Below are 26,029 nucleotides of genomic sequence, written 5' to 3' on the forward strand. Positions count from 1 at the left end.
ACAAGCATGCATGAGCAGTGTCTATTAGATGGAGGGGGTCCGACAGCCGATCAGTTTGTCATTCCACCAGGAAGGAGGCACATGGCTCGTGTTGTCTGTAGTTCAACCGTGCCAAGACTGTCAATACCACGGTTTGATCGCATCCACAATATTACTTTGTGCCAGGAAGGACTCTCAACAAGGGAAGTGTCCAGGCGTCTCACAGTGAACCAAAGCGATGTTCAGACATGGAGGAGATACAGAGAGACAGGAGCTGTCGATGACACGCCTCGCTCAGGCTGCCCAAGGGCTGTTATTGCAGTGGATGACCACTACCTACGGATCATGGCTCAGAGGAACCCTGACATCAACACCACCATGTTGAAAAATGCTTTTCGTACATCCACAGGATGTTGTATTAACTCAATCTGTGCGCAAAAGGCTGCATGATGTGCAACTTCACTCCCAACGTCCATGGGGACGTCCATCTTTGCAACCATGATACCATGCAGCGCAGTACAGATGGGTCCAACAACATGCCAAATGGACCGGCATGGAATCACGTTCTCTTCACCGATGAGTGTCGCATATGCCTTCAACCTAACAATCGTCGGAGATGTGTTTGGAGGCAACCCGGTCAGGCTGAACGCCTTAGACACACTGTCCAGCAACTGCAGCAAGGTGGAGGTTCCCTGCTGTTTTGAGGTGGCATTATGTGGGGCTGACGTACACCACTGGTGGTCACAGAAGGTGCCATGTTGGCTGTACGATACACGAACGCCATCCTCCGACCGATAGTGCAACCATATCGCAGCGTATTGGTGAGGCATTCGTCTTCGTAGATGACAATTCGTGGCCCTATCGTGCACATCTTGTGAATGACTTCCTTCAGGATACTTACATCACTCGACAAGAGTGGCCAGCACGTTCTCCAGACATGAAATGTATTGAACGTGCCTGGGATAAACTGAAAAGGGCTGTTTAGGATGACGTGACCAACCTACAACTCTGAGGGATCTACACCAAATCACCGTTGAGGACTGGAACAATCTGGACTAACAGTGCTTTGATGAACTTGTGAATAGTATGCTACGACAAATATAGGCATGCATAAACGCAAGAGGATGTTCCACTGGGTATCAGAGGTACCAGTGTGTACAACAATCTTGACCACCAGCTCTTCAGGTTTCGCAGTATGGTGGTACAGCACGCAATGTGTGGTTTTTATGAGCAATAAAAAGGGTGGAAATGATGTTTATGTTGATCTCTATTCCAATTTTCTGTACAGGTTCCGGAACTCTTGGAACCGAGGTGATGCAAAACTTTTTTTGATGTGTGTATAGGAAGGTTCCAGTATTCATTAGAGCATCAGCAACTACCATTTGCTATCCACTGCAGGGTAAAAGCTTACCTCAGACTTCTCTATGCATTCCCGTCTACAGTTTCCCATTTCCAAAAGCGTTGTGACGTCATCCAACCACAACCCATCATGCCGTCATCTTGGTGTTTCCTCACCTATCTATAGGGAGTCTAGCAGAGAACTTCCTCACCCCATCTGCCACCCATCCTCTTGGTTACATATCCCACCCACTTCCACTCTATTCTCATTATGTCCCCCACACTGACTCATTAGTTGTTTCCCTTTTTTCCTCTCCATTTGTAGGTATAGTTACACACAGATATTTAAAAGAAGAGCAACATTTAATACTAAAATTCCCAGCATCTAATCAAGCAGTTAATCACTACCCATCATCATGTACTCAATTTTCTCAATGGAAAATCTGCAATGGAAAACAATAACAATACACATTAGGATAGGTTGCTACTCACCTCATACAAGAAGTGTTGAGCGGCAGACAGACACAGTGAAAAGCATGCTGTTGAATACTGCTCAGTTTCCAGAGCAATCCATCATATGAAGAAACTTATTCACACATGCGTGAGAGACACACACATGGCCACTGTTGTCTCTGGATGTTGTGGCTGTTATTCAATTTTCTTTTTCATTTTTAAGCCCTACCTGTCATATTCTTCAAACAACTTCCTCAGCATACAGCTAGAGTTGTCACAACCTTTTGCAATTATCAAATAGTCAATGGCAAACAGAAATGGGTATATTTTATCATCTCCCACTGACACTTCCTCAGAAAATTAATTACTTCTCCGAGTGCTTCACACTCGCTTAAAATAAATTTTTACGTGACAATGGGCAATCTCGTCAAAGCCCTTCCCTAATTTGGAATTCCTCTGATAAATCATCACCCACTTTCACCGAGCCAATGTTTCCACAATATCAAACTTTAGCTGCATTAATGTAACATTTAAGACACTATTACACCTCATGCTTAGCCACAACTTACATAATCGCACCGTGTCATATACATTTTCTACGAACGCAAATGTTAAATGGACTGTTTGCTTCCCTTCATTTTTTCTGTTAATTGTTTAAGTATGAGAACTCCATATACACATGGCGAAGCAGCCCTGAATCGATGATGGTCTTTGGATTCTTTAAAATATTTCTCAGTTCTGCTTTTTTGAGACTCGCCGATTGAGCAAACCCGCCCAACAAATTATAGTTGTATCTCTATAATTTCTGCAATACTTTCTGCTTCATTACTTAAAGACACTGACATTAATTGATTAAAAAAATTTGGTTTTGAAATGAAAAGGAATACAAACTTACGATAGGAGTCATTGCTGGTCTCGTCTCGGTCGGAATCGTTAACCGACCGGTCTGCGACGGGCTCCCTGTACTCGGGCTTCCGCGGGTGCGCGCGGGGCGTCACGACTGCCGCAGACACAGTGTTGGAGCCGCGTGCATTGCCGCCCAGTGCGGGGGAATCGTCGTTGTGCGGCATCACGTCCTGCAGCTCCTCGATCTCGCCAGAGTCGATCAGCCTGCGGAGGGCTTCGCCGCCTTGCTGGATCGCTTCCAACAGCACGGGGTTACCTGCAATGCCATTTTCACAATTTAGCTGTGACAGTTTACTGTCTTCTCTTTACACCACAGTCAAGTGAGAGGTCTCCAAAACCTACGATTCAGTCTAACAAGGAGATTTCAGAAACTGGCTCTCTTCAGTTTTATTCATATTTACAGGATTCGAAGCTTAGGACATATTTTTTCTTTCTTAGCTGGCCTTATCCAATGTCTTCACTAGGTCGGCATACTACTTTGGATTTGACAATATTAGTGGTGGAGGGTGGACGGATGTGCTTCCTCTCTCCATCCCTTCCCTGCTGGACGGAATTTTGTACCCCATCTGCCAGTATCCAGTATTATCCCGTGTAAAAGTGAGACAATATTTTTCAAAAAGTTTGCAAATTGCGTAACTGAGGTGGAACATGGGTACCAGCCAGGTACTCACCTAGTCAGATGCGAGAAAACGCCTAAGGATCATATCCAGGCTAGCCAGCAAATTGGTCCTTGTCATTACCCTACCAAGTGGATTCGATCCGGGGCTGGTGTGCCTCCCTTAATCCCGGAAGTGGCATACTGACGAGTGCAGCTATCTGGGTGGGCCAATTTGAAGCTTAGGACATCAGTCTCCTAAAGCAGTGTAATGCAACTCTCAAAACAATCATCTTATGAGATCTGAAGATTTTTGAGAGATGTTAAGTAGTAAACATTTTCAATAACCACGAGCAGGTGAGTGTGTTGTATAAAAGTTTTGTAATTGTAATGTCACTAGTACGAATCTCACTAGTTGTGATTATTGTTTTTATTTTGGTTCTATATTTTATTATCAAATGGAAATGTTAATTAACAAATATTAAATCAAAATTTTGCAATAAAATTAACCTCCTTTTATTTTTAATTACAGGTCTTCCAAAAATAATTTAAAATTTGATGCAGAGGTGCAAAATGCCTCATTGTTAAATGAAAAATAGTTACATACATCAATAATTCTGTCTGGTCTCTTCAAATGAGTAAGTATTTCATTTATTGTTTGATGTTCCACATTTTTATCTCAAATTTCCATTTATCGCAAATACATGGACTTTCATGCAATTAGCGATTAAAAGTAACAAGATATAAATTTTATTAAAAAATATGATTCAATATATGTTAATTTCTATTTCCATTTGTAAGCAAACATGAAAACGAAATAAAAGAAAAAAATTATATATGCACAATTTGGGTCCATGCTTTAGTTTTTCTGTGAAAACGTAGGAATGCAATCATCACAAGTGTATTTTATTAATATGTAATTTATTTATCAACATCTTTAATATAATGGTTACATACAGAAGTGCATATTATAGTTAAAGAATAGATTAATTCTAGCTGCACAAGCTATGTAATTGCTTTATTCCTTCCCCCCCCCGACTGCCGCATTCTCTCGGCACTAGAATTTTTTGGCTTTGTCATTCCTTTTGGTGCAAACTTTCCTCTCACTAGAGTTTTTATAATTCTGAGCACATTTATGAATGACATCTTTCATTATTTTCTAATTTTCAATTTAATACTTACTTTTCACCGACATCCCCTCAAGTATTTATATTGTCTCATTTTGGGTCCCAGTAGAGCTCCACAAGCTCTTCACAATGACTCCTGACTCAATGTCCTAACTAAATGCTTTCCCACACTACACTTATTTATAACCTTAACAAAACTAATTCGTAGCAATCACGCACATGTGATACACTCATAAAATGACGTCGAAGCAAATACTGTGCGACACATATGTACAGACATGATTTAACCCTTGTGAGCTCAATCATTGTTTATGCATTATTAGTCTTGCAGTTATTATCGCATCAAATTGGACGTTATTCGGTCACACAAGAAAGTTTCACCAATGAGTGAATAGACTTTTCATGTCAAAAAATAGTTGCCACTAGTGAGATTCAAACCACTGACATTGCTACTGCAAGACTTCTATATTATCTACTCAGCTTCTGGTTATCACAATGATTATTTGGAAATGTTTGTACTTAACAGCACCCTAATGTTCAAACATGATTTTTTTTTGTCAGACTGCTGTATGAAATTGATGTACAGACAACACAGATTAAAATGCTGTAAATGAAGGAAATTGAGGAGAGCCAGTTCGTGAGTTAGTCTTCCCGTAAACCAGAGTTACAGCTACAAACAAACAGAAACAATGAAAGTGACACTGTATTGTAACAAGTAGTGTTAACCCGACTGCTTCGTTTCTGAGAACTGCCGTGTGACAGATTAACGAGGCGACTCACCTTCAACGGGAATGAGTTTGCCGTAGATGAGGATAGCCTGCGGCTGCAGCTGAGACAGGGGCACCACCCCGGGTGGAGGGTTTGTCTCCATGATCTGCGAGATGACCTCGCTGATGGGGTCCTTGGCGGATCCTCCCCGCCTGTTTCGCCAGCCCTCTTCGCCGTCACTGTCTTCGTCTGCTTGAAAAATTACACAAATATGTTATATCAATATAAACGAACTTGACAAAAGTATAGCTGATTGTGTGTATTGCTAAAGGAGAGATGAGAAACACGACAGAACATATTAGAAATAAGCTACCTGATAGGAAAAAAAGCCAACAGCAAACAGGAAACACACCAAGTGAAACAGTTTCCGACATGTTCATACCTACAGGGTGCTTGAGAAATCTTTTCTCGATTTTATACAATTGGGGATGAACAGTTGTTTCATCAACATTCATGCTTCGAAGTTGACAAAAAACATTGATGTCAGTACTGCATCGTTTCAGTTGTGAAGTTGTGGCTCATGTGAGCAGATACAGTTGCAATGTTTAGGAGTGATTAGTGGCTCGACCACAGGAGGGAAAACAGTGACAGAGATAATGAGTATATTTAGCAGTCACTTTGGCAAACTGGCACCTTGTTAAGTTACCCTGTTCGAATGAGAGAAATTTGCTTTTCTTTTGGACTGTTTCACAGATGTATCTGTCATAGATTTCATGTGAGAAAGTATGAACAACTCCAACACTGGCATACGTTAGAATGAATAATCAACCCTTATGGGTCTGGATTTTGCTGATAACATCTTTCTTCTGGCAGAAACATCACAAGGTTTACAAGATGGAGGGAATGGTCAGTTCTGCAGGGCTAAAAACAAATGGTGATAAAACAAACACAGTGTGCGTAAAAGTGGAAATGTATCTATCCGATTTACAGTGCAACGTATGGTACAACAAGATGTTGACTAATTCCTTGATCTTGGTAGAGTTATCTGTAATAACAAGGACATAGATACACACATCAGCAGCAAAAACGGGAGAGCTTCTGCAGTCGCCCAATGAATGTGATCCATGCAGTAGTTCAACTCTATACGTATGTCCGCAAAGCTTCAACAGCAGTCTTCTATCATCCTAAAAATGGCCAAATATACATGTGAGACCTGGAAATGTCAGTAAAATCAGCATACAAGCTCAGTCTTTTACACCAACAATGCCCAAGATGAACTCTGAAGACCAGTTATCACGGCCATATGTTAACTGATGGGTTGCTGAGAAGAAGCTGTTACGTAGCCAAAAGAAAATAGATTCAGAAAGAATACTGAAGCTTGCAGAGCATGTTCTTCATATCAAAGGTGGAAAATCCCCAAATCAGCACTGTTGTGGGGGAAAAAAAAAACAGATGGATACAGAAGTAGGGGAATTCATTGTAACATCTGGAAATAAACTTTTGGGAATGATCTTCAACACACAAATATGAAAGGGAGGAAGCTGAAAACCATGCAGTTAGCTGGGTACATTAGGGGGAACTTACTGCCTAATACACTATTCAGCATAACAGGAACTAAGTAAAGTCTCAAATCTAAGTGTCAAGACATATGAAAATGTGAGAGGATAAGTGTGCCTCCATCATTCAAACTGAGCCATCCTCAATAAAATCCATTCATAAAAGAGCAGCTGAACTTCAGATACTTTGTGACCACTTTAAAAAGATTGGAAAATGAAAGTATTCAGATTGACGTTTGTGACCTATCTGACAATGACACAGTGCAGTGAGTTGCAGCCTGCCATGCCTTTCTTGCTCAATTTCCAAATGCCGTGTCTTGCTTGTGAGCGTTACTTTCTCACAAATGTGTGGTATATTGCAGTTCACATGGGAGAATTGCTGTTTTGGGAAAATCCCCATTACTTTCAAGAGTAGGAAAGGAACCTATCTTACATTCAGCACATTTTTAAGGATACACGAATTCTTATTTTTGGGCACAGTGCAAACATGGTTAACACCTCAGCTCAAAGATAAAGGAATCGTGCATCATGTGTAATTACAGCTCCTAAAAGCATGAGAATGTTATTGCGAAAAACACAAAATGCATAGAACAAGGCAGACTCCACAGCCGTTATAGGAAAACCACAGTTGTTACAGCACAATTGACCAAATACACACCTTACATGAAGTAATTATTTGAGCCAATGAACATAAAATGCCACTGTACGTAGTTTTTACAGACTGTAAAACAGTTTTTGATTCTTTAAGCCACACTGCATTTACACAGGCACTGATCACACTAGGTGTGGAAACAAGTTACATAAACCTATTATGTAACACCTACAATACCTTAATGCCTCCTGTCAGCAAAGGAAAACACGAGTGAATTTTCAATTGGAAAAGAAATGAAGTATGCTGATGCTGCATCCCCAAACCTATTTACAGCTGTTACTGATATGACTCTGCCCAAATTATTTGGAAAGAAAGTGGAATTAGAAGAAATGAGAAGAGACTCACTAACAAAATTTGCAGCTAATTTAGTAGTCACAGCAAACAATACAACGGAACTGCAGTCCTCTATGAAAGATTTACTATACAGTTGCAAGAAAGTAAGCCTTCAGATAAATCTGTCCAACACAACTGTTAAGCACAACTGGGTAACAGCAAAAGAAATAATACTGAACAACAACCGATTTAAAACTGTTAACAATTATGTCTATCCGAGTGAGTTAACTGATATCCCAGAAGACTTAAAACCTGAAATTTTTTGCTGAATAAAGGTATGTTGGGGGGCCTATGGAAGATATGCAAATGTTTTTAAATCTAATATGCCAACAAACTTTTACAAGAAGGTTGTTTTTAAACAGTGTGTTCTTCCCATAGTAACATGGCCATGAAACGAATTTTAAACCTGTTTTTTATTAACTTCCAACAGCTCAGAGAATTATGGAAAGATCACTCCTAGGCCTCAGAGAGGTTCAGGTTGTTGCACAAAGGGTAAAGGCTCTAAAACGAAAATGGGCAGGATGTATCACACAAAGAAATTACAGAAGATGGTCAAAGGCAGGGGTCCCAGAGAAAGGTGAAGATCACAAGGCAGATCATCCGAACTGAAGGAAGCTCTAGGCTTCAACTGGCAGTGGACAGCAGGAGGCAGGGAGGCATGAAAGGAACAACTGAAATCGTATATTTTAGCTTAAGATTTCTAACCTCAGAGTACCGTATTAACTCGAATCTAAGCCACACCTGAAAAATGAGACTCGAAATCAAGGAAATTAACTCGAATCTAAGCCGCACCTGAAAAAAAAAAAAAAAAAAAAAAACTCGAATCTAAGTTGCACCTGAAATTTGAGACTCGAAATTCGAGGGGAGAGAAAAGTTTTAGACCACACCTCCAAATCGAAACAAAGTTGGTTCATTGTAACATGAGAGACAATTGTGTTCGAATGGATGAAGATACAGCTACAGTAGTTTGGTGCGAGTCGTAAGCTTAACAGTTAAGCTTTACCAAGTAGCCATTGCTATGTGTCAAGCGCTCTGTCCGTATTTATACGGGTGCCCTTCCTTTTTCACGTGCTTCATCTGGTTTGAATTGATTGCTTATTTTGCTTTGATCTGATAAGTGCTGTTATCTTTGTTATAGGTGTTTACGTCGCTTTAAGCTGAAAATGCATTATTGTACTGTGTCATGCATTGTTTGTCTCATTGTGATAATGAATGTTTACAAGCTGTCGCCACTCGTGGCATGGCTTGCTTTTGTCCGTGCTACCACTGCACATTGTTTGTCTCATTGTGATAATGAATGTTTACAAGCTGTCACCACTCGTGCCATGGCTTGCTTTTGTCCGTGCTACCACTGCTTATAAAAAAAGAGAAGAAGAAGAAGAAGAAGAAGAAGAAGAAGAAGAGAGGAATTGTCTCATAAGCGAAACAATGGCAAGAGACTGCTATTTGTTATTACTTTCAATGCAGCTTTCTTTGATAATGATCAACTATTACCAAATAACAGACTGTGTATGATAGAAGATGTTCTGAACGAGAGTTTAGCGAAAAATTTTCTCAATTTGAAAATCTTTGCAACGCCTCTTTAGTACATTACATTTTGCACAGAAATTAGATTCATCTTAGATTTAAAAATCTAGTCAGTTGCCGTGCTTCATTTCTGACTGTATCACTATTCAACATAATAATACTACGAATATTAACAAGACACGATATGTATATTTTTCCGTGTTTGCTGTTGTCTTTGCTGTTGTCTCACTCTAGTTTCGTAGTTTATTAGGCAGACAGGATTTAAATGAGATAGCAGCAAACACGAAAGAATACATGGCATAATGTTTACATTCTTCTACCTTTTCTTTTAATTTATTTACTGACGCAGAGGTTTTGGTGCCAGTATTTATCTTTGTGCCTGCAAAGCATGCCTGTGTAGCGCTACATATAGTCGATGGCCGAAGTTAGTTGTAGTGGCACCTACCAGCATTTTTCAGAACTTCTGCTTACTTTGCACTCGATTCTAAGCTGCAGGTGGTTTTTTGAACTACAAAAACCAGAAAGAAAGTGCGGCTTAGATTCGAGTAAATACGGTAAGGGGACTTCTCACTTCCATCCATTTTGTTCTCTTGTGGATGATGCAAGAGAAGACCAACAGTCACAAAGTCTCTGTAGAATTTCTAATATCTCCCACAATGACATCATGGCCATTAAACAATGGAAAATACAGTAAGGAATAACAACAATATTATAACAGCAGCCAGAGACAACAATCACATGAGCGTGCGTTGTGCCTGTGCGAATGTGTGTGTATTTAGTACTTCAGAAGAGGGGCTTTCAGTTGAAAGCTTCAAGGGGCACTCAACAATAAATGCAACACATTTTTTTTCTTGGCCAATTTCAGATGAAAAAAATCCAGAATTTGTTGTGGCACATCAAGGAATAATCCCATTTCAGCCCCTATAGTTCCTTGACATTCCAATAGATGTCAGCACTATAAGTAGCAATGAAAATGTTGTATGTAACTGAGGTGCATTCCAAACAGAGAGGTGTCATTGAGTTTCTTTTGATGGAAGACCAGAGCAGTGCACATATTCATAGGTGCTTGCAGAATGTCTACAGATACCTGGTAGTGAACAAAAGCATCGTGAGCAATTGGGCGGTGTGTCTGCTATCACCACAACAAAGTCGTGCAAACCTGTCTGATCACCCGCATGCTGGCTGGTCGCATACAGCTGTGACTCCTGTAATAGTGGAACAAGTAGTCACTCTCATTCGAGTTGATTGACAGATTACAGTCAAACACCTCACTGCATAAATGAGAGTCTCTGTTGGTAGTGCTGATACACTCGTCCACCAGTGGGGGTACTCAGAAGTGCGCACTCACTGGGTTCCACGCCGCTGAGCAGAGGACCATAAGGAGTAACGAAGGATCATCTGTGCAGAACTGCTTGGGTGTTATGAGGACAATCACGACAATTTTTTGTCGAACATCGTCACAGGTGATTAAACGTGTGTTTGTCACGTCGAACCGGAAAACAAAACTGCAATCCGTGAAGTGGCACCACAACACACCTCCTCCAAAGAAAAAGTTCTAGGCCATACCCTCAACTGGTAAAGTCATCGTGATGATCTTCTGGGCCTCTGAAGGTATTATTCTGTTTAATGCCCCCCTCAATGTGCAACAGTCCATCCTGAAGCGTATTGTGCTACCCTCAGGAAAATGAACAAACAACTTCAGCATGTTTGTCTTCACAAAAATGCAAATGAACATTTCCTCCTCCATGACAATGCAAGAACTCAAACAAGTGTGCACGCCCAAGAGGAGCTAAGATAGCTTTGTTGGACTATTCTCCCTCATCCATCTTTCAGTCCAGATCTCGCATCTTCTGAATTCCATCTGTTTGGCCCAATGATGGATGCCCTCTGTGGGTAGCAGCTGAAATCGTTATAGGTACAGAAAGCTGGCTTAAGCCAGAGATAAATTCTGCCGAAATTTTTACAAAGGTACAGACGGTGTTTAGAAAGGATAGATTGCATGCAACCGGTGGTGGGGTGTTCGTCGCTGTTAGTAGTAGTTTATCCTGTAGTGAAGTAGAAGTGGATAGTTCCTGTGAATTATTATGGGTGGAGGTTACACTCAACAACCGAACTAGGTTAATAATTGGCTCCTTTTACCGACCTCCCGACTCAGCAGCATTAGTGGCAGAACAACTGAGAGAAAATTTGGAATACATTTCACATAAATTTTCTCAGCATGTTATAGTCTTAGGTGGAGATTTCAATTTACCAGATATAGACTGGGACACTCAGATATTTAGGACGGGTGGTAGGGACAGAGCATCGAGTGACATTATACTGAATGCACTATCCGAAAATTACCTCAAGCAATTAAACAGAGAACTGACTCGTGGAGATAACATCTTGGACCTACTGATAACAAACAGACCCGAACTTTTCGACTCTGTATGTACAGAACAGGGAATCAGTGATCATAAGGCCGTTGCAGCATCCCTGAATATGGAAGTTAATAGGAATATAAAAAAAGGGAGGAAGGTTTATCTGTTTAGCAAGAGTAATAGAAGGCAGATTTCAGACTACCTAACAGATCAAAACGAAAATTTCTGTTCCGACACTGACAATGTTGAGTGTTTATGGAAAAAGTTCAAGGCAATCGTAAAATGCGTTTTAGACAGGTACGTGCTGAGTAAAACTGTAAGGGACGGGAAAAACCCACTGTGGTACAACAACAAAGTTAGGAAACTACTGCGAAAGCAAAGAGAGCTCCACTCCAAGTTTAAACGCAGCCAAAACCTCTCAGACAAACAGAAGCTAAAAGATGTCAAAGTTAGCGTAAGGAGGGCTATGCTTGAAGCGTTCAGTGAATTCGAAAGTAAAATTCTATGTACCGACTTGACAGAAAATCCTAGGAAGTTCTGGTCTTACGTTAAATCAGTAAGTGGCTCGAAACAGCATATCTAGACACTACGGGATGATGATGGCATTGAAACAGAGGATGACACGCGTAAAGCTGAAATACTAAACACCTTTTTCCAAAGCTGTTTCACAGAGGAAGACCGCACTGCAGTTCCTTCTCTAAATCCTCGCACAAACGAAAAAATGGCTGACATCGAAATAAGTGTCCAAGGAATAGAAAAGCAACTGGAATCACTCAATAGAGGAAAGTCCACTGGACCTGACGGGATACCAATTCGATTCTACACAGAGTACGCGAAAGAACTTGCCCCCCTTCTAACAGCCGTGTACCGCAAGTCTCTAGAGGAACGGAGGGTTCCAAATGATTGGAAAAGAGCACAGATAGTCCCAGTCTTCAAGAAGGGTCGTCGAGCAGATGCGCAAAACTATAGACCTATATCTCTGACGTCGATCTGTTGTAGAATTTTAGAACATGTTTTTTGCTCGAGTATCATGTCGTTTTTGGAAACCCAGAATCTACTATGTAGGAATCAACATGGATTCCGGAAACAGCGATCGTGTGAGACCCAACTCGCTTTATTTGTTCATGAGACCCAGAAAATATTAGATACAGGCTCCCAGGTAGATGCTATTTTTCTTGACTTCCGGAAGGCGTTCGATACAGTTCCGCACTGTCGCCTGATAAACAAAGTAAGAGCCTACGGAATATCAGACCAACTGTGTGGCTGGATTGAAGAGTTTTTAGCAAACAGAACACAGCATGTTGTTATCAATGGAGAGACGTCTACAGACGTTAAAGTAACCTCTGGCGTGCCACAGGGGAGTGTTATGGGACCATTGCTTTTCACAATATATATAAATGACCTAGTAGATAGTGTCGGAAGTTCCATGCGGCTTTTCGCGGATGATGCTGTAGTATACAGAGAAGTTGCAGCATTAGAAAATTGTAGTGAAATGCAGGAAGATCTGCAGCGGATAGGCACTTGGTGCAGGGAGTGGCAACTGACCCTTAACATAGACAAATGTAATGTATTGCGAATACATAGAAAGAAGGATCCTTTATTGTATGATTATATGATAGCGGAACAAACACTGGTAGCAGTTACTTCTGTAAAATATCTGGGAGTATGCGTGCGGAACGATTTGAAGTGGAATGATCATATAAAATTAATTGTTGGTAAGGCGGGTACCAGGTTGAGATTCATTGGGAGAGTGCTTAGAAAATGTAGTCCATCAACAAAGGAGGTGGCTTACAAAACACTCGTTCGACCTATACTTGAGTATTGCTCATCAGTGTGGGATCCGTACCAGATCGGTCTGACGGAGGAGATAGAGAAGATCCAAAGAAGAGCGGCGCGTTTCGTCACAGGGTTATTTGGTAACCGTGATAGCGTTACGGAGATGTTTAATAAACTCAAGTGGCAGACTCTGCAAGAGAGGCGCTCTGCATCGCGGTGTAGCTTGTTCGCCAGGTTTCGAGAGGGTGCGTTTCTGGATGAGGTATCGAATATATTGCTTCCCCCTACTTATACCTCCCGAGGAGATCATGAATGTAAAATTAGAGAGATTAGAGCGCGCACGGAGGCTTTCAGACAGTCGTTCTTCCCGCGAACCATACGCGACTGGAACAGGAAAGGGAGGTAATGACAGTGGCACGTAAAGTGCCCTCCGCCACACACCGTTGGGTGGCTTGCGGAGTATAAATGTAGATGTAGATGTACATTGATAGTGGGGAAATTATTGATGCAGCAAGATGTTGGCTCTGACGACCAATACAGTGGTATCATGTGGGCATAAGGGGCTTCCCAGTAAGATGGCCTAAGGCAGTCACACTGACAGAGATTATGTTGAAAAATGGGGTTTTTGCAGCCAAAAGAGCAGTGAATAACTTGCCGTCAGGAAAAAAAAAAAAAAATATATATATATATATATATATATATATATATATATATATATATATATTTTTTGTTGTATTACTTACTGACACCCCTTCATAAAATGTATGGCAGTCTTTTCGTTGTGCCTGTGCCTACCTGTGACTCGTTCCCTCTATATTGTGAGTAGCAATGTATCCTTTTAAGAATATCAACATGGTTATCACACGAGTCCTGAGAGACAATGGGGTCACCTCTGAATGTATGCTTTTAGAACTGAGTATGCCCTACTGTGATGTGCATGGTAATGAAAGTTTCACCTCTGACTGGAATTTGTTGAGCATTTCTAAAATTCACTAACAGTGACAACACTAACTAGAGGTGGATCACACAATCTTGCTGTAGTATTTCCTGTTGCTTTCACAAATGTAGCTGGTTAAGAGTAATGAACTGTACCCAAGAATCATATGGATACGTCTTTTGTAAGCAATCTCCTTCCTAGATAAATTACATGTCCTTAGAATACAATTATTACGCTTCCAAGGAAGCAATAGCTGATATATAAAAATTACCACATAATAAGCCTACAATCACATACACCAAAATGAGAAAGAAAACTTAAAGTGGATTAGAGAGAAACTGTTTGGTTTATGAAAAAGTAAGGACCACTGAAAATTAATTTTAGTATGGTGGCTAACAATAGAGCAACCAACTGTGTCAAGAAATAAACATTCAGACTACAGTTTATATGCAATCTCAATTGTCGAGGTATTACGTATGCTTACAGATTACAACAATAATTATCTAACTGTAATTGGTAGTAATATCTAGACTAATTTTCTTACCCATCCCATCTTCATGATTGAGTTTAGTCTCATTCCACTGTGCTTGGAAGTTGCGTGGAATTGGCTTTGAGTATGGAACCTTAGAACAGATATTACAACTTTATTAGAGCTGCTGGCAAATGTAAATAAATAGCTCATGTACAGTTGTATAAAACTCAGGTTCTGTATCAAAAACAGTACCTGCTAATGACATTGGAATCTAAGACATACTTCTATATAAATAAAGCATTTAAGAAAACATATTAAACATTTTACTTAGTGTGGGCAGCAAAATGTATTTGCAGTAACAGGTAGTGTTTTCTGTCTAAACACAAAGCCAAATAATTATACTGCAGCAGAAATAAAGCATCAAGAATCCCACCACTAAACAAGCCTTAAACAATGAAATACAAGAAGAAAACAGTTGTATATTTCTGGGGGTACAGGCAAATGACAACCTGAATTCAAACATCCACACCATACATTAATGAAACACATTAGTTGCATTTGAAGTAGGTATGAGTACTGGCATACATAAAGCTCTTAATGAAAAATTTCAGTTGAATTCAGACAAATGCGTATCACCTTTTTGTGCAGCTGCCGATGCCTGTCCTCAACACCCTCAAAGTCAAGGCCGGGGATCTGAGACGCAGCCGCAGGAGCTGGCGTTGTCCCATCGGTCGTCTCCACCTTGTCCTCCGGACCCATGCCGGGAATCACTGCTGGCTCATCTGCAACAGAATCACCCACAACACATATTAACACTCTGAGGTCCCTTCAACTGGAAAATTGTAGGCCCTCCCACTTACAGCATTATTTAACACGTAACAGGCACGTCACAGTTTGAGATATCTTAAGGGACAACTCACAATAAAAAAGACTAAGCTTCAAGGTTTATTTTTCATCTTTATTTTATTTCTGCGGCAGATTGCAAACTTCACAATAACAATGACAGAAAGTATAACTATGAACTATCTCCCCCCCCCACACACACACAAAAAAAAAAAAAGAAAAAAAGAAATAATAATAAAATAATTAAAAATAATTATGCGAGGTGAGATCTTGAGCAATTCCACACATAAATGGCTTTTGTATGGAAAAGTCTGAGACACTGCGGTGTGCAGAGAAGTAGGTTGCATTCAGGACAATACCAGCCCGTTTCTTTCCTGCTTACTATGCCAGTAGATTGTTTCGTCTTCTCCAGACAACTCCAGCAAACCTGTGTTGGACACTGTTTCACCTCAGTTGCAGGAATTTTATCAGAAAAGTGTCAGCCTACAAGCCTGTTGCTGATAGTTGCATCAGAAAAAATGTCTTGAGTTAATGTGGTGTTGTGCCTTTCTGAAAGAGTTCTTCACCAGTTTCCTCAGACTGTTTCCTGTCAGATGTTTCTCCCTCCAATCAAGAATTCATCCTATAGTGTTTCCAGACTTAATTACTCACTTAACAAACACAACACATTTGTACCAGAATTACAGAAAACATCAAAACCAAATGAGTACACACAAGAATCTCACGACAAAGTAAGCACAAAATGGCTGTCAGTCAGTCACAACAGCATGACTAGTTTTGGGCCGGGACCCATTTTCAAATCAAAATGACATAGCAAAACATAGTATTTCCCAAAATGCAAAATCCATGTCAAAAATGTGCAAACGAACAGTTACAATGCATACAGTTATAAATACAGCAGAGTCCCGCTAATCCGAACCCTGGTAATCTGAACATTCGGTTAATCCGAACATGAAATATGTTAGTCTAAGTATGGAAAACTGTGCAGTAAACTGCTGTACATACACAATATTTTAATTTAAACAGTACAGTAAACAGGTATTTAAAAAAATGGCAAGAAAACATTAGGTTTAAACAGAGCATAAAAATGAAAGAAAAGCTGTCAAACTTACTAAAACACAGTGGACATTTTATCACTACTTTTTTTATGACAAAAACTCAGTCATTGTTTTTTGGCATAATGAAGACAGTCTGTTATGTGACGCATAGTTGCGCCATCGTCTCGTAAACATCAAATCGGCAGTTGTAGCAGTGGGCTTTTGCTCCAAATAATATAGTGTAAGGTCAAGGGCTTCTGCTGCATCACTGTGTGGCACCAGCTCTCCTTTGTTACTTTCAGGCTCATTGTCACTTCTGTCACAGCAGTCCACTTCTTCTTGGTCTCAAGTCACAGCAGCAACTAAATCAGCATCAGTAAGGTTCTCCACACATGCCCCATCCACTGTCATCCACTCATCTAAGTCTCTTTCATTAGCTTCTTCACATCCAGGGATTGTCTGTATCATTTGTAGCAGATTTTCCTCTTCATTTTCAACTAGGTTGTCCTGAAATTTAAGACTTTCTCCAAGATTTTCTCAGAGTATTTTCTGAAATATTCTGCCACACCTCAGCGGCCCAATAAACAACATCCTTCACATTGGTCTTCTTTATTTTGACCACTAAAGGAATGCTATCATGTTTGATTAGCATTCTTAAAAATTGTTTTCTGTAAATCAGTTTTAATGTTTGCAGTACGCTCTCGTCCATCGGCTGTAGAAGTGGTGTCACATTCAGCGGCAAAAACTTCGCCACAATTTCTCCATCACATAATTCCTCAATGCTTGGGTGAGATGGCGCATTATCAATCAAAAGGATTGCACGGGGAGACAAATGATTTTCCTTAGAAAATGGTCGAACAGAGAGAACAAACTGGCCGTGAAGCCATTCTTTGAACAGCTTACCATCCATCCGTGCTTTTTTCTGGTTGCGATAATATACAAGCAGGGACTTCGTGTTGCAGTTTTTGAAAGCTCTGAGCCTAGCAGACTTGCCGATCATCAGTAAAAGCAGCTTGTGATTACCAGCAGCGTTGCTGCACGCTAATAAAAGCACATGATATTTGCACATTTTAAAACCAGGAGCATGGTCTTCTGCTTTTGATGCCAAAGCTTTTTGTTGGCAATGCCCTAAAATTAAGGCCAGTCTCATCAGCGTTATAAATTTGTTGGGGAGAATGCTTTCCCTCTCTTATCATTTTTTCAAACTCACGCAAGTATTCCTTCTCTGCGTCACTATCAGAGGAAAGCTTCTCTCCAGTAATTGCTAGCTGACGGATTCCATGACTTTTTTGAATCTGTCCAACCAACCTGTACTCGCACTAAAAGACTCATCACCATTAATTAACTTGTTCAGGTAATCAGCATTCTCCTGAACCAGTGCTCCACTCAAAGGATTTCCCGTGTCTCTTTCCAAAGGAAAAGAGCTCCATCCACTTTATCGTACTGGGATTGTTTCAAAGTCTGCCAAATTTCTAGTGTTTTTTGGGAAGACGTTGCACTGGACTGTTCAAGCTTCATTCGGTTCTTCTTCCAATCACAAATTGTTGCTTTACCGACACCCGACACCCGGTTCCATCGCCAGTTTAGATACATTCTCACCATTGTCTATCCGCTTCAAAGCATTCAGACTTTCTTTGAGAGTTAACACAGTATGTTTCCGTTTACTCAGGACGAAAATACGTATACCACTACACCTGAATGAATACAATACAACTGTTACGTGTGCCAGCAATCGATAGCTAACATAACCAAACACTGACCTCAAACACTACAAAGGTCTCAACAATGCACAACAAAAAGGGCAGGGAGTGAGAGTCAACCATTGTTCTCACACTTGTTCTGATTTGTTACCATGGTGTACCTACTTATCTGCTTGGTATACTTCATTCTAGAAATTTGTCACCGTAATTCCAGCTAATCCGAACAAATTGGTAATCTGAACAAGATCCAGCCCCAATTAGTTTGGATTAACAGGACTCTACTGTGGTCACCGAATGAGTAATATTAATTATAAAAAAAGTGAAATTTGCTACTTTGGATGTTTTTATTTTATACTACTACTTTTATCAAAGTAATTCTGTAAACTGACAACACAGGCCAGCACCTGTCAAGGGACAGGTAGCGAGATGCCTATACATTGTTTTTATATGAAACTATTTCAGTTTCTGAGTGCATCATGAAATTAACAGGCCATGATACAGCCAGGAGCAGTTCTTTGAACACTGTGTCATGACCTGAGCTGTGCCCAAGCACAAAGTGTTAATCATATGTATGCATTATGCACTGTGGTAACACTTTTCTGTGCAGCATACCGGAGTAGTCTGACAGAATGATACAAGAGCCCAAAATCAGGAAAGACGTAATACAGGGTTTCTCACTGTCAGTAAAGGACTATCTGAAAGTGAGAGTTGTTTGGCGCAGACAGGAAATCGGCACAATACAGTTTGCTGGGGTGCTCAACGAAATGAAACGAGTCATAGCTTATGGGTACAATATGCACATAAATTAAAGAAAAGCTAAAGTAATTGTGTACACATCAGGTGGATATGCTCGATGGCTAAATGCTAAACTTGAGCAAGTCACTCTAGAAGAAGTGGCTGCATTTTGCTTCCTTGTATGTAGAGTGGATACAGTAGGAAGATGCTAAAAATACATAGCAGCAACAATTGGACAAGGTAAAAGGACTCTATAAAATGCAACCCTTGTTAATATCTTAAAATATTGAAATGAGAACAATGAGGGAGACAAGGCATGAAATGATTTGAAATGTGTGATGGGAGGCTGTTGAAGATCGTATGGAGTGACAGAGTATGGAATGAAGATTCCTGCAATGAGTAAACAGGAGAAAAACTGCCTGATAAAGACAAAAACGAACGGATAACACGCAATGGTTGGACACACATTATGACACGAGCCACTGCTGACAATTGTAATTTGAGAGATAGTGGAAGGAAAGAATTGCAGAGGCAGGCTTAGATACAAATATATAATGCAGAAGACTTTGTAGTCAGGGCAGCCACAGCCTGGATACATCATTTTGAAGATAAATCCACTTCCGCAGCAGTTATGTCAATATGAAGAGCAAAACTGGCAAGTGACAGAACTGCAGAATTGTATCTTACCAATCTGGCCTGTACTGAAATAAATGTAACAGATAATCATAAGAGTGTCTCGTCAGGTTTTTGCATCCCAATGGCATTGGTGTTGTTAGGAGACTGAACACAGACCCAGTTTCTCAAGGACTTTCGAGAAAACAACAACAGCCTTTTTGACAGAAGCAAGCCAACTTTTGTTTGAAGTCATTTAAGGGAACTGCAGCAAATTTAAACTAGCAATATTAGTACAGCACCAGCAGAGCCTCACAGGTGACATTGCATGCCCACCGGAGCTGCAAGCTCCACTGTGTTTAGCACAGTATGTCTTTGAATGGCATGTTTCTAATACGGTCACAGTCGCATTGATTAGTCGATGAAATGTGTACTGTGGATGAAAGTGATCTGTAAATAAGTTCTCAGAGGAGGAGGAGGAAGAGGAGATTAGTGTTTAATGTCCTGTCGACAATGAGGTCATTAGAAATGGAGCACAAGCTCGGATTAGAGAAGAACAGGTAAGGAAACTGGCTGTGCTCTTTCAAAGGAACCATCCCGGCATTTGTCGGAAGCGAGTCAGGGAAATCACGGAAAACCTACATCAGGATGGCCGGATGTGGGCTCGAACCGTCATCCTCCCTAATGCGAGTCCAGTATGCTAACCACTGTGTCGCCTCATTTGGTAATAAGATCTCGATTTGGCAGTGTATTATCAATTTAGCCTGAGTCGCAGCAATGGCTTTTTTACAGTTCTACTTGCTGTAGATTTCTCGTAGTAGTGTGCATTAATTTTGCATTACTTGATTGAGTTAATGCTGGTGAACCGTAAATCAGGCACAATGTGTTGTTCAACAATCTCTAGGAACCAAGAAAGACTGTCACTCATTTGCTACAGGGTCAGGAAATATAAAAGGTCGCTGTTTGACAGTTACACAAAGAAAAAGATAACAAGAAACAGCAAAGTGTGAAAGAGATGTCAGGAGTAACCTGAACATTACTGAAACTCATGGACTCTCTGAATGAGTGAAGAAAGTAGTTCCATTCTATGAAACCTGCAACAAATAGCTCCACCCACCAATACTCACAAAGGCACTGATTGCTATGTAGCTGCATCCTCACCTTCTCAATCATATGTATATATGATCATTTTCTTTCTTTCTGTTTGTAGTTTACCTATAGATTACAAACAGTTTTTATTTCTAATTCACATTGTGGTGTCTTTTGACTTATAAGGGACATGTACACACAGAGCCAAAGAAATTGGAACACCTGCCTAATATCATGTGGGGCCCCCGCAAGCACGCAAAAGTGCCCCAACACGATGTGGCATGGACTCGACTAATGTCTGAAGTAGTGCTGGAAGGAACTGACATCATGAATCCTGTAGGGCTCTCCATAAATCTGTAAGAGTAAAGGGGGTGGAGGTCTCTACTGAACAGCATGTTGCAATGCATCTCAGATATGCTCAATAATGTTCACGTCTGGGGAGTTTGGTGGCTGCGGAAGTGTTTAAACTCAGAAGAGCGTTCCTGGAGCCACTCTGTAGCAATTCTGGATGGGTGGGGTGTCACATTGTCCTGCTGGAATTGCCCAAGTCTGTTGAAATGCACAATCAACATGAATGGATGCAAATGATCAGACAGGATGCTTAAGTATGTGTCACCTGACGGAGTCGTATCTAGACATATCAGGGGTCCCATATCACTCCAACTGCACACACCCCACACCATTACAGAGCCCCTACCAGTTTGAACAGTTCCCTGTTGACATGCAGGGTCCATGTACCCATGAGTTATCTCCATACCTGCACACGTCCATTGACTTGACGCAATTTTAAATGATACTTGTCTGACCAGGTGACATGTTTCAGTCATCAATAGTCCAATGTCAGTATTGACAGCCCCAGGCGAGGCGTAAACCTTTGTGTCGTGGAGTCATCAAGGGTACATGAGTGGGCCTTCAACTCTGAAAGCCCACATCAATGATGTTTTGTTGAATGGTTCACATGCTGATACTTTTTGATGGGCCAGCACTGAAATCTGCAGCAATTTGCAGAAGGATTGCACTTCTGTCATGTTGAATGATTGTCTTCAGTTGTTATTGGTCCCATTCTTGCAGGATCTTTTTCTGCCTGCAGTGATGTCAGAAATTTGATGTTTTACCGGATTCCTGATATTCACGGTACACTCATGAAATGGTAATATGGGAAAATCCCCACTTCATCACTATCTCAGAGATGCTTTGTCCCATCACTTGTGTGACGACTATAACAACATGTTCAAACTTACTTAAATCTTGATAACCTGTAGCTGCAGCAGCAGTAACTGATTTAACAACTGCACCAGACACTTGTTGTCTTATAAAGGTGCTGCCGACCACAGTGCCGTATTCTGCCTGTTTATATATTGCTGTGTTTGAATATGTATGCCTATACCAGTTTCTTTGGCACTTCAGTGTATAAATAATGATGGAATAAAATAACTTTGTTTAATAAGATTTACAAATATTTTTGTTATTTGCTGGAAGCCCGAGAACTCTTCGCCAGCTGTATACGCCGGGAAAGCATACATTCACATTTTTGTTATTGTTTACTGGCCTGCCCTGACATGTAACGGCCTGGCAGTGTGGCCCCTGGCAGGTACTTTGGGGACTATGTGTCTGGTGTGAGGCTTTGCGGTGCCTGCCACAGCCTTGTGGTAATCGATAATCTAATTTCAACCTTTCACATTTCTAATATACCAACGAAAATAATCAATTTTTGACAATATTATAAAACTGGATAGATAAAAAAATCTGTTGGCTTAAATTCTCTAATTTTAATTGCTGCAACAGATTTAAATAATACCTACAGCTTCTGATGAGTGTGTCCCTCGGGATCATCATGTGCCAACTTTGGCTGTGCTGGTATTTTTTTAACGTAATATATGGCGGAACTGTCCAATGGTGATGTCATGCAGAGGTCAAGAAATTTATATGAAGTACCAGGAATTAAAGTCCAAGGAGAAGAAATAAAAACTTTGAGGTTTGCCGATGACATTGTAATTCTGTCAAAGACAGCAAAGCACTTGGAGGCACAGTTGATGAAGTGGACAGTGTGTTGAAAGGAGGCTATAAGATGAACATCAAAAGAAGAAAAATAAGGATAATGAAGTGCAGTCGAAGGAAATCAGCTGTTGTTGGCAAAATTAGATTAGTAAACAAGATACTTAAAGAAGTAAATGAGTTTTGTTATTTGGGCAGCAAAATAGCTGATGATGACCAAAATACAGAGGATACAAATATAGACTGGCAATGGCAAGAAAAGTGTTTCTGAAGAAGAGAAATTTGTTAACATTGAATATAGATTTAAGTGTCAGGAAGTCTTTTCTGAAAGTATTTGCATGGAGTGTAGCCATGTCTGTAAGTGAAACATGGATGATAAATAGTTTATACAAGGACCAGTTGGCAGGACACATTTTGGGACACCTAGGGATCACCAATTCAGTATTGAGGGAAGCATGGGGGACAAAAATTGGAATAATAATTCCTTTTAGAGCACAGACTATGAGCATACTTAAAACTTTACACACAGAATCCACTAAGTGTCTGATGCTGACATCCTAGAGTGTGACCTGGTACACTTGGAACTGGTATTCAGTAAAAATGCATATACAAAGCATCAAATTAAGAGTGATCTGCAAGTGAATATGCCCGAGCAACAAAAGAAAGAGCAAGGGAAAGAGATTTAAAGTCTATGGTCTTTCTGCTGTATGTGGGAAATGTTTCTTCAAAAATTGCCAAGAATAATGAAGAAGCATAATGTGGTTATGATCTTCCTCCCACTGGCCAAGAAAACATCTTCTGTGGTCCGCTTTTATAAAAGGGTGTATATGAAATTCCTTGTCTATATGTAAAAGTTACAGAGGACAAACAATACGCAGTGTACGATGATGGTAAGAAGAACTCCAAGCCAACAAACCTGCAGTGGCTGAACATTGTATTTCCACTGGTCACTATGGGAAATTCAGAGATATTGGTCACAGACTCATCTTATTGGGGTTCAGCAGCCAAAGAGGCTGTAGAAATACAATTAACAGACAATCTAATCAAACGAGATGAGGCTCTTCAGCTTGACAAACCATGGAAACTACTCTTTTTAATGTCTGCATTCTCGGAGGAATTATTATTCTGAGTCTTCGCTTCCTGGCATTCTGACACGTGCCAACACTTTAATAATCAATCACAAAAATCATATGCATTGCAGATTTGCTGACTCTGCATTTTTTTTGTTTTAATCCTAAGTGCATAAAATTTGATGCAGGCATATTTAACTCTCACTATTGTGTCTAGTGATTTAAATTTTGCCAGTGACTCATCAGGAAGAGGGCTGTAATGTTATCGGTTGAAATATCAGAATGACAAATAATACTATTCTGGATGCGTGACTAAAGGATGATGGAATGTTCCATCCACTGCAAAACTTCAAGAAACATAAAAGGAAGGCTGTTCAGATATGTTCCACTAGTATGTATTAATCCTTTGCTCCCCTCTAGAGCTGCCAAAAATAGCTGTGATGATATGGAATCTCCTTGCCTGCCTCCCCTTTCAGTTATGATATTCCCACTATCCTGAGGAAGTATAATGTTAGTGTAACACACACATATATATTCTTCATCATATTGACAAAAATGCCTCATTAATATTCTAATGATTTCAGTAAATAATTGGGTCATCAGTACAGTACCTGTTGTTGTTGTTGTTGTTGTTGTGGTCTTCAGTCCTGAGACTGGTTTGATGAAGCTCTCCATGCTACTCTATCCTGTGCAAGCTTCTTCATCTTCCAATACGTACTGCAGCCTACATCCTTCTGAATCTGTTTAGTGTATTCATCTCTTGGTCTCCCTCTACAATTTTTACCCTCCACGCTGCACTCCAATACTAAATTGGTGATCCCTTGATGCCTCAACATGTCCTACCAACCGGTCCCTTCTTCTTGTCAAGTTGTGCCACAAACTCCTCTTCTCCCCAATTCTATTCAATACCTCCTCATTAGTTATGTGATCTACCCATCTAATTTCAGCATTCTTCTGTAGCACCACATTTTGAAAGCTTCTATTATATTCTTGTCCAAACTATTTATCGTTCATGTTTCACTTCCATACATGGCTACACTCCATACAAATACTTTCAGAAACGACTTCCTGACACTTAAATCTATACTCGATGTTAACAAATTTCTCTTCTTCAGAAACGCTTTCCTTGCCATTGCCAGACTACATTTTATATCCTCTCTACTTCGACCATCATTAGTTATTTTGTTCCCCAAATAGCAAAACTCATTTACTACTTTAAGTGTCTCATTTCCTAATCTAATACCCTCAGCATCTCCCGACTTAATTCGACTACATTCCATTATCCTCCTTTTGCTTTTGTTGATGTTCATCCTATATCCTCCCTTCAAGACACTATCCATTCCGTTCAACTCTTCCAAGTCCTTTGCTGTGTCTGACAGAATTACAATGTCATCGGCGAACATGAAAGTTTTTATTTTTTCTCCATGGATTTTAAGTCCTACTCCAAATTTTTCTGTTGTTTCCTTTACTGCTTGCTCAATATACAGATTGAATAATATCGGGGAGAGGCCACAACCCTGTCTCACTTCCTTCCCAACCACTGCTCCCCTTTCATGTCCCTCGACTCTTATAACTGCCATCTGGTTTCTGTACAAATTGTTAATAGCGTTTTGCTCCCTGTAGTTTACCCCTGCCACCTTCAGAATTTGAAAGTGAGTATTCCAGTCAACAATGTCAAAAGCTTTCTCCAAGTCTACAAATGCTAGAAACGTAGGTTTAATAAAGCAAAAGTATACTGACAGAAAAAAAAAGGTATCACAGTATTTCTGGAAAAACAAGACAATAATAATACAATAAATAGGAACAGTTTTGTGATACCACCAATATTAGGTTCCCAACTGTGAACAGAAGCACTTACCGACATCCTGGTCATCGACACCTGTCAGCCCGGCTGGCAGTGTGTTGAGGTTGTACTTGTCTCGCATCTGGTCTCCCGGACGGTTACGGGTCCAGAATTTGCTGGTGTGGTCGTTCGAGCCCGAGCAGAGAATGTGCCCGAGGGGATGCCACGCCAGTGTCCAGACGATGCTGTCGTGTGCCTGCTCGATTCCGCCCACCTCCTTGTCTGCCCTGATAGTGTAAACAAAGTCTTACATGATGTGTTAAACATTTAATCCGGTCAGAGGAAGAGCCATAGCTGTACAGGCATTGGAAACTGAACACCTAAAAATAGTCTTCCCCAAAAAATATTGGAGATTTCGTTAACTCACCGACGCATGTTGCACAGCG

The 26,029-nt window shown here is 40.4% G+C and overlaps 1 protein-coding gene across 1 annotated transcript in view; it reads right to left on the reverse strand.

Annotated features, from left to right (window-relative positions):
- LOC126426658 (pre-mRNA 3' end processing protein WDR33) overlaps window positions 1–26,029 on the reverse strand; it is a 181,097-nt gene that overhangs the window by 30,663 nt on the left and 124,405 nt on the right. The window contains exons 8-12 of the mRNA XM_050088544.1: window positions 25,659–25,870; window positions 15,356–15,501; window positions 14,792–14,870; window positions 5,179–5,355; window positions 2,666–2,932 (exon numbers count right to left, since the gene is read on the reverse strand). Coding sequence (XP_049944501.1) covers window positions 2,666–2,932; window positions 5,179–5,355; window positions 14,792–14,870; window positions 15,356–15,501; window positions 25,659–25,870 — 881 coding nt within the window. The remainder of the gene's footprint in view (window positions 1–2,665; window positions 2,933–5,178; window positions 5,356–14,791; window positions 14,871–15,355; window positions 15,502–25,658; window positions 25,871–26,029) is intronic.

Source organism: Schistocerca serialis, chromosome 11 (genome assembly GCF_023864345.2).
Source record: "Schistocerca serialis cubense isolate TAMUIC-IGC-003099 chromosome 11, iqSchSeri2.2, whole genome shotgun sequence".
Classification (NCBI taxonomy): domain Eukaryota; kingdom Metazoa; phylum Arthropoda; class Insecta; order Orthoptera; family Acrididae; genus Schistocerca; species Schistocerca serialis.